General features: G+C 55.0%; 1 protein-coding gene across 1 annotated transcript in view; it reads left to right on the top strand.

The window, feature by feature from the left end:
• The window catches only part of EMID1 (EMI domain containing 1), a 50,583-nt gene that overhangs the window by 882 nt on the left and 40,657 nt on the right, over window positions 1-9,044 (top strand). The window contains exons 2-4 of the mRNA XM_021719045.1: window positions 3,848-3,990; window positions 7,319-7,432; window positions 7,920-8,023. Coding sequence (XP_021574720.1) covers window positions 3,848-3,990; window positions 7,319-7,432; window positions 7,920-8,023 — 361 coding nt within the window. The remainder of the gene's footprint in view (window positions 1-3,847; window positions 3,991-7,318; window positions 7,433-7,919; window positions 8,024-9,044) is intronic.

The following is a 9,044-nucleotide window of genomic DNA, read 5'->3' on the forward strand; positions in this document are numbered from 1 at the left end:
CGAGGCGCCTGCGAGTGCGGGGACCCCGCCGCATGTGTCGAGCCGCAGCCGCCCCGCCGCCCCCCTTTTCAGCCTCGAGAGGAGGGGCAGGGGGAGCCGTGGCCCTTCCGTCGCCCGGGCCCCAGGGTCCCTCCTCAGCACATGGAAAGGCCCACGACAGCCGACCCTGGGGTCCCCCTCCCCTTTTCCCGCTTCTAGTTTTTTAAAGTATCCAGGCTATTTATTTCCCTCAGAGGAAGGACTAGGGTGGAGCCCAGGGTCCATGTCGGAGCCTCTCTGGGGACCTGGCATTTGGGACAGAGACAAGAGGGAGCATTCTCTTCCTGCGGCTCTCCTAGTGGCCGGAACCTTCTCTCCGCTGGCCTTAAGGAGTTCCTCCCTGAGCCCCGCGCTGTATCCAGTGCCATCACTAATCCTTCAGTACTGAATGAAATAGGGAAAACTGTCCCTGTTCAACAGATGAGCAAACTGAGGCCCTGGGGACTTAGAGGCTCAGGGGCTATTAATTGAAGAGCTGGGACTCAAATCTGCCTTTCTGGCCCTTGATGACAGTGTTTGAGCCTGCCCTGGCCCCTGTCCAGGCTGCAGCCCCTGCTCCTGCCAGGGTCTCCTCTCAAGGGCCAGCCGCTGTTGTCCAGGGCAGACAATGTGAACTAGCCAGGCCTCTCCGGGCCTTTTCATCCTATTCAAAGGCCTGGCTGGCCCCCACCCCCTACGGCCTCAATTCTTTAATTCTTTTCAGAAATTCCCTTTTCTCAGTGGTCAGGGGCCAGCGTACTCCTGCCGAGCTAGCAAGAGCAGGTGACATGGACAGGGCTGGAGGATGGAGGTGGCTAAGGTGTCAACGGCCAGAGGAGCAGTTGTCTGAGACAGGGACAGATGAGTGGCAGATGTCACAGCCACCGCCTACTGTGTGCTGACCACCATGGTCGGGGACAGGCATTTTACCTGCATTTGTGGCTTCCAGTATCTTCCCAGCTGTTGCTGGAGTCATTCTTTTCATGGCCCTCATTTCATAGAGGAGGAAGCTGAGGCTCAGAGAGGGCTCAGGACCTGCCCAGAGCATAGATGTGAGCCCCCAGGATCCCAGATGCTAAGATGACAGAGGTATGAACTCGGAATTCTCAGTGTTGGGCCCAGGATGACGGTCCAGAGAGCTGAAGGCCCAGACTCCCATCCGGGCAGGACGTCCTAACCTGGGATCCTCACTCCCCAGGGTTGCCTGGATGGCAGCGGGATGATGGTGCTGGACGGGTATCTGATCATTGGGACTGTCACCTCCTCTGTTCACAGAAGGCTGTCATAGTAGCCTGAGCATCACGAAAGCCCCATGGGCAATGCTATTGCCCGTGTTTTACAGAGGGGGAGACTGAGGCCTAGAGAGGAAATGCGGCACCTCCACCCAGGCCAGTTTCCATACCCAGCGTCTTTTTCTCCCAGCAGCCCTCCTGGGGGAGGGAGAGAGGTTATTGGCTTATGGGGGACTGGGAAAAGTTTGTAGTTCATGATTAGGAGTTAGGGGCTTCAGCCTCAGACAGATGCAGCATATTTTTTTTTTGGAGTAGGAGTCTCACTGTGTCGCCCAGGCTGGAGTACAGTGGCATACTCACAGCCACTGCAGCCTCAACCTACTGGGCTCAAGCGATCCCTCTGCCTCAGCCTTCCACGTAGTTGGAACTACAGGTGTGCGCTGCCACACCCAGCTAGTTTTTTATTTATTGTAGACAAGAGTTCTCACCAAGTTGCCCAGGCTGGTCTTGAACCCCTGGACTCAAGCAGTCCTCTCACCTCCGTGCCCCGAAGTGCTGAGATTACAGACTGAGCCACTGTTCCCAGCCAGAACATGGTTTTAATCCTGGCTCTGTCACCCACTCCATGTGTGACCTCAGGCAGGCCATTTCCTGGCCATGGGTCTCAGTTTTGCTCTTTCCTGTTTCCCTCTTTCCCTTCCTCATCCCCTGCTGGTGAGCCTGTTCTGACTGGGGACCATCCCCTGTGGGAAAGACCAGTAGTTCCTGCTGTAACCAGTGTTAGGTGGTGGTAGGGACCTGGAGCTGGAGGACTCTGTGGTCCTTGGCTGCCAGGACCTCTGCTAGTGGCCTCGTCCCAGTGTCATTGGAGACAGCACAGGCATGTTGTGCCCCATCCACCCTCCCTCCACACCCAGCCTGGTGCCCCAGGCACCCCTTGGCAGCCAAGGGACCAGAGACAGAAAAGAAGCTTTGTTCTGGGGAGGGGGCGGCCCAGGAAGGCATCCAGGGGGCCTCCCCCAGCCCCACGGAGGGACTGAGACTTGAGCACCCCTGATTCCAGGGTGTCCGGGGGCTGTGCAGAGCCTTGGCTCTTCTCTGCCCTGTCAACTTCCATTCCCTGCTGGGGCTGCTTCCTGCCTCACCCCGGTCCCTCCAGCCTACTTCCTCTAATCGCTCATCTCAGTGCTGCAACACTAGGGTTCAAGCCACCCCTGTCGCACCAGCTTCCTGTGGGCAAATCCTAGGATCAGGGACAGTGGGAAGCTCTAGAGCAGATGGTATCTTCCCAAGCCTCTCTCCGGGGGACTCAGATCCCGTTCTGTGCCCACATGGGTAACCTGGGCAGGTACTTTCTCTTGGAGCTTCAGTTTTCCATCTGGAAAATACAGAGCCTGACATCTCCTATCCCGAAGTTGGGGGGAGGACCCTGGAAGACGGTTCTGTGCTGGTGTCCCCAAGCCCCAGGGAACCCCCTGGATCACAGCTGCCAGGTGTGGGGCCCCTGTCTAGGCTGTGGCCCCATGGTCCGGAAACCAGAATGAACAATAGCTGGGTGCTGTGCTGAGTGCTTTTCGTGAAACCTCCCCAGTGGAGGATATTCTGCTGGCCTCATTTGCAGATAGACAAAGTGAGGTCCAGAGGGGTTCAGGGCCTTGTCCAAGGTCACCGATTTAGGAAGCAACAGAGCCAGTCTGGGGTTCTGGCTCTCATCACCCCACCCCCACGCACCGGCTCCTTTCTTTCCTCTCCTTTTCATAATGGCCCTTGGCCCCAGGCCCGCTTGGCTGCCTCCAGCAATTAGCCCCTATCACTGTTTCGGATCGCAGCCCCAGGCCCTGTGGTGACAAAGTCCCCTAGGCCCCTCGTGGCAGGGGTGGAGTGTGGGTGTAGATGGGAGGCCCTATTGGGGGTGGCCAGTGCCAGGCTGAGCTGGTCAGGCCTGTTTCTCCCCTCCTGGCGGCCTCTGGGGCCCCTGGAGGTGCTGAGTGGGCAGAAGTGGTGGACCCAGCAGGAAAGTGCTGCCTCCTCCCAGTCCCTGCCTTCACCCTGCCTCGCTGCCCAGCCTCCTCTGGCTCGTGGGCAGCTTATCGCTGACCACACCCTGGGAAGGAAGCCCCCTGGGTCAGCAAGCACTGAGGCGGATCCTCCAGGGGCTGGGCCCATCTCTGGGAAGTTTGGGCCCTGGCTCCTATATCCAGGGCCGCTAGCCACTGAGTCATTCAACAAATATCCCTGAGTGCCTTAGGACTGATCCCTATACTGACTTGGTCCCAGCCCATGCCCTCCCCCAGCATGTACAGGAGAGAGTGGACCTCAGGGCTACTCTGAATGGCTGATGGGTGCCCTGGGAGATGTACAACCCTGCCTGGGCCTGGGGCTGAGACCCAAAGGGAAATAGGAGTTTGCTGGCACAAGGGGGAGGGACCGTCATATGCTAAGATCAGAAGTGGGAGCAGAGGCTGCATGAGTGTGCAGGAGAGCAGAGCAGCAGGAAGGATAACGGTCAGGGCAGGCAGGACTTGCAGGGTGATGGGGAGCCACGGCGGGCTGCAGATCCCATGGTGGACAGTGGCAGCATTAGGTCTGTGCTTTAGAAACAGCCTCCTGCTGCCCCTGGAAAATGGATAGAGGGACAAGAGGGTGACTGGGCCAAGCTGGGAACCTATGGAGGAGCTGAGGTTTATAATGGGGGCGCCAAGGCTGGAATCTTCAAGGCGGGGCAGAGGGGTGGTTACTGGTGACCCCCAGGTTGGGAAGGTGAGGGGCTGGCCCGAGGGTCCCCTCCTGTCTGAAATGTCTGACTCCAAGTCTCCTAAGCAGGGGATTCAAGCACAATTCAGATGGTGGGAGATAAACCAGGGAGCCAGACAGGGCCAACATGGGGGAGATTTAATTAAGGAAGAAGAAAGAGATTGTTTTCTCTAGTTTCCCTCTGGCAAAAAGAAAGACGGCTCAGGCAGTTATGGACAATACAGGCCCACCTCCCCCAGTCCAGTCCAGGGGCTGGGTATGGGATGTGTGTGCATGTGTGTGTAAGGGCACACGGCCCAGTGTGTGCCTGTGTAGACGTGTGTGAGATTGTCAGCAGGACCCTGCTGGTCCTGCCTCTGCCTGTCTGTGAATATGTGAGAAGTGTGTATGTGTGTGCACATGTGTCCATGTGAGAGGGTGTGCATGAATGTGTGTGTATACGTCTGTGTGCTTATGTGGATATCTGCGTGTGCACATGGGCACATGTGTGTCCATGCATTCTATGCACATATACATATGTGAGTGTGTCCGTGTTCACTGACACGCAGGTTTGAGTGCATGTTGACCCGTCTGTGTCTGTGTATGCATTTGCACATGTACACACTGTGTGAGCATGCATTTGCATGTGTGTACATGTTTGTGTGCATCTACATACTGGCACAGAGGATTCATTCTGTGCTCAGAAGCCCCTGCTGGCATCTGGAGCATCCGGCACAGGTGGTTGCTCGCTACCTCCTTCCCTCACTGAGCCCCTGGCCAGTCTGGGGGAATGTCATATAGGCTTCAGGGAGCCTTTGAACCCCTTTAACTTGCACACCAAGTTTTATGCTTTTTTCTGGGGAGCAGTCACAATTCACATACATTTCCCAAAGGGGCTTACATCCCCATGTTCCATACAAAACCCCAACTTTGGTGGATTCAAAACCCCAACTTCAGTGGATTCAAAATGTATATTTTTAAACTTATAAAATAGATCAGGTGCTGTGACTCACGCCTGTAATCCCAGCACTTTGGGAGACCAAGGCAGGGGGATTGCTTGAGCCTCGGAGTTCAAGACCAGCCTGGGCAACATAGCAAGACTTTGTCTCTACAAAAAAATTTTAAAAAGTAGCTGAGCGTGGGTGTGTGCCTATAGTCCCAGCTACTTAGGAGGCTGAGGTGGGAGGATCACCTGAGCTCAGGAGGTTGAGGCTGTGATAAGCCGTGATTGTGTCACTGCACTCCAGCCTCGGCGACTCCTAGGGTCAAGTGATCCTCCTGCCTCAGTCTCTTGATTAGCTATGACTATAGGTGCGCACCACCTTGCCTGGCTAATATTTTTTAAGATTTTTTTGTATAGCTGGGATTTCATGGTCTTGAATTCCTGGCCTCAAGCAATCCTCCCACCTTGACCTTCCTAAGATTCCTAAGGCTCATGCTGAGATTACAGACATGAGCCACCATTACCACCTGCCCCTTATTTTACTAGACACACCGTCATTCTGTATCTACTGGTCAATGTCTGTTTTCCCCCATAACCAGGTATGATAGCTGGTTCTTGGATCAGCACGTGGAGACCTTGGGCTTTGTCAGAGCATCTGTTTTTTTTTTTTTTTTGCCTGGTGGTTCCATAGCCATTTTCACTATTCCCAGTTTTGTGCCATTCCTGACAGTGCTGCAGCAAGCTCCTGTCACCTCTGCATGGGATGGCTGGCCAAGGGCTCTCTTGAGCTCCTGCCACCTCATGGACCGAATTGAACTGTCCCTTCTCCAAGCCTTTCCACCTCCAGGTCTCTGCCCAGACTGTTTCTCCTCCTGGACTGATTCTAGTATGACACAGAAAGGTGTCCCTGGGGCCCTAAATCGAGTTAGTTGACTGGTCCTGACCAAGGATTTTCTCCATCTGGTGGGCTGGAGCGGAGGTGGGGCAGCAGCTAGTGGGAGCTGGATAGTGATGGGCTTAGGTGTTTCTGTGATGGCCGGGACATTCCAGGTGCTCACTGGCCCTCAGCTTTGCATGGGGTCACAGGCCCTGTGTTTTTTGCAGGAGCTGCGGAAGGAGGGATGGTTTCAGGTGACCCCTCTCAGCCTGGGCCCCGCAACCCACCGGACTTTTCTTCCTGGCCTCAAGCCCAGGGTCAGCAAGTTCCCAGGCTGGGGCCTTCACAGGGCCATGGACTGTGGCTTAAGGAGACAGGGAGGAGATGAGAGTTGAGGCCTCTGGGATGGAGTCAGAAGCTGGGCTGGGCCGTCCACATTCCTGAGTTCAAATATTGCTCCTTCATGCACTGGCTCTGTGATATGGGCAGTTGTCTTCACCTCCCTGAGCCTCAGTTTTCCCTCTGTAAAATGTGGGGGTGTGGTGCCTTCCTTGGCTCACCATGATTATTAATTGACATTTGGAGAAGTCAGTTCTCCATGCTCGGGGCACTGATTGTGCATCACAGCCATCACACAGGGGATGCAAGGATGAGACAGGGCCTGTCCTCTCATGTGTGCTCGGAGAGGGCAGGCACAAATCACCAGCTTAATTCAGCGTGAACTAGATGCAAAGTGCCTTGGGACTCAGGGCAGGGAGCCATCAGGTCTGCTAAGATGGGGGTGGAAATGAGTAAGGACAGAGGGAAGCGACCAAAGCCCAGTGGGTTTTGAAGGCTGGAGGTGTCACAGGGAGAGGTGGAGGAGGGGTACTCCAGGCAACTGTCCCCACATGAGCAGAGGTCTGGGGTGGTGGCTCCCTGACAGGTGTGGGCACAGAAGTTCCTGAGAGGCATGGCCAGGGTTCTATTCTGTGGCACTCTCTCCAGAGAAGGACCAAGAGTAGCCAGACATGGTGGCTCACGCCTGTAATCCCAGCACTTTGGGAGGCCGAGGTAAGAGGGTCACTTGAGCCCAGGAGTTCAAGACCAGCCTGGGCAACGTAGCAAGATTTTGTCTCTACAAAAATAGAGAGAGGGGGACCGAGGGGCAGATGAAGATGCTGCTGTGGTTTCCAAGTGGGAGGCAGGAAGCAATGCTGACCTGGCTGGGTCAGAGTTAGAAAAAAGAGCTGTTGAGGAGGGAGAGCCCAGGTCAAGATGCCCTGCCCCCATCTTGCCCTGCAGCTCATTCTGCAAGACCTCCCAAGAACCCCCAGCAGGGCCAGCCCCTCCTGACGCCATGAAATTCACCCTTCAGCCACAGAGACTCCCGCTGGGGCCTGAAGGACTCTGCAGGCTCAGGGGTCTTTCTGCCTGGGGCCTCGGGGATCCTGGAGAGCACACAGACCTCCCAGAGCTCCTGCTAGGGGCCCCCCTGCACACCACCTAAGCTTCCTCTCTTTGGGTCCATTTCAGGAACTGGTGCTCATACGTGGTGACCCGCACTGTCTCCTGCCATGTGCAAAATGGCACCTACCTTCAGCGAGTGCTGCAGAACTGCCCCTGGCCTATGAGCTGCCCGGGGAGCAGGTGAGTGAGCCTGTGGTCAAGGGAGCTGATGGCATTCCAGGTGGAGGCACCGTGTGGGCAGAGGCCTGGTGGAGAGGTTGAATGGAGGGTGCAGAGGAAGGCTAGACCCTCGGGGTAGGTGGAGCAGAGGCAGCATTGGCCCTATTTCCATTCTTTGCCTGTCCCCTTGTGCTTTGGGGGCATCCTGGAGAGCTTCCTAGGGAAGTATGCACCATTCACCTGCATTTCTTTACTCTGTGAGCATTCACTGCTGGGCTCAGGCCGGCTGAGCTTACAGGGCTTCCTGTCCAACTGGTCCAAGCTGGAGCCTGGGGGGAGAGGTGGTGGGAGGGCTGAATCCCAGAAAGCAAGAGGAGAGAGATTCCAAAGGGACTTGGAGGTGGCAGAGGATCCTGGAGGCTCTGGGTTTGTCCCCGTGGGTGTCCAGGGCAGTGGGAGAGGCGGTGGAAGACCCCGTCTAAGCTGGGCCACCTGGGGACTCTTTCAGCTACAGAACCGTGGTGAGACCCACATACAAGGTGATGTACAAGACAGTGACTGCCCGAGAGTGGAGGTGCTGCCCTGGACACTCGGGGGTGAGCTGCGAGGAAGGTAGGACTGCCCGGCTGGCTCCCGGAGCCCTGTGATGGACAGCCAGGTGCCTCCCCGCTGTGCGTGAGAGAGTAAACTATTACGAAGTCCATAGAAGCTGCACAGACACAGTACCATGCCCCCTGGAGCTCTCCGCACAGAGCCTGGCACAGACAGACAGTGCCTGCTGCCTCCACCCACAGTGACTTCTTGCCTCTTGCAAGACTCTCAGGATCCCTGGAAGAATTTATTTATTCATTTATTTTTAGAGAGAGGGTGTCACTCTGTGGCCCAGGCTGGAGTGCAGTGACACAGTCACCGCTCACTGCAGCCTCGAATTCCTGGGCTCCAGAATCCTCCTACCTCAGCCTCCCAAAGTGTTAGCATCTGGCCTCCTGGAAGAGTTTTATACATGTTGTGTAGTCACCTCATCCCAAGTCTTTCCTCCAAATTTGGGGAAAACTCATTCAGACGTTTCCATAGGAGGGGGACCCAAAAAACCCTGGATTACCTTTTGGAGGGTGGGCCCCTCCTAGTACACTCTGAATGTGCTCCTCTGGATCTCACGGTCGACCAAAATTTTTATCTGGAAGTTTTGAGAAGCTAGCATCATGATTTGCAAAAGAAATGTCCTGAGTTGTGGCAAACAGGTGACTGGTACTTCCACCATGAAATGATGACACAGTATGATGCTCCTGCCCACATCATGCTGTGTTTTCAGCAGTTTTTTACCAAAAACATGACCCTTGTGCCCTACTCTCCCTATTCACCTGATCTTGCCCTGAGTGACTTTCTTTGTTTCCCCGGATGAAAAAAATCCTCAAAGGGATTTGCTGATGTGAGAGAGATGAAACAAAAAATGGCGGAAGCACTAAAAGACATCGAAACTGACAAGTTTAAGCCTGTTTTTAGCAGTGGAAAAGTGTCTCAATAGGTGTATTGCATCAAACGGAGAGTGCTTTAAAGGTGGCTGAAGTTTAAACATAAGAATAAATACACAATTTTTTATAAATAAATTCTGGGTTTTTTTTTTTTTTTTTTT

This window comes from Carlito syrichta, unplaced genomic scaffold, assembly GCF_000164805.1.
Source record: "Carlito syrichta isolate Samal-C Ts95f unplaced genomic scaffold, Tarsius_syrichta-2.0.1 Scaffold314095, whole genome shotgun sequence".
Lineage (NCBI taxonomy): Eukaryota > Metazoa > Chordata > Mammalia > Primates > Tarsiidae > Carlito > Carlito syrichta.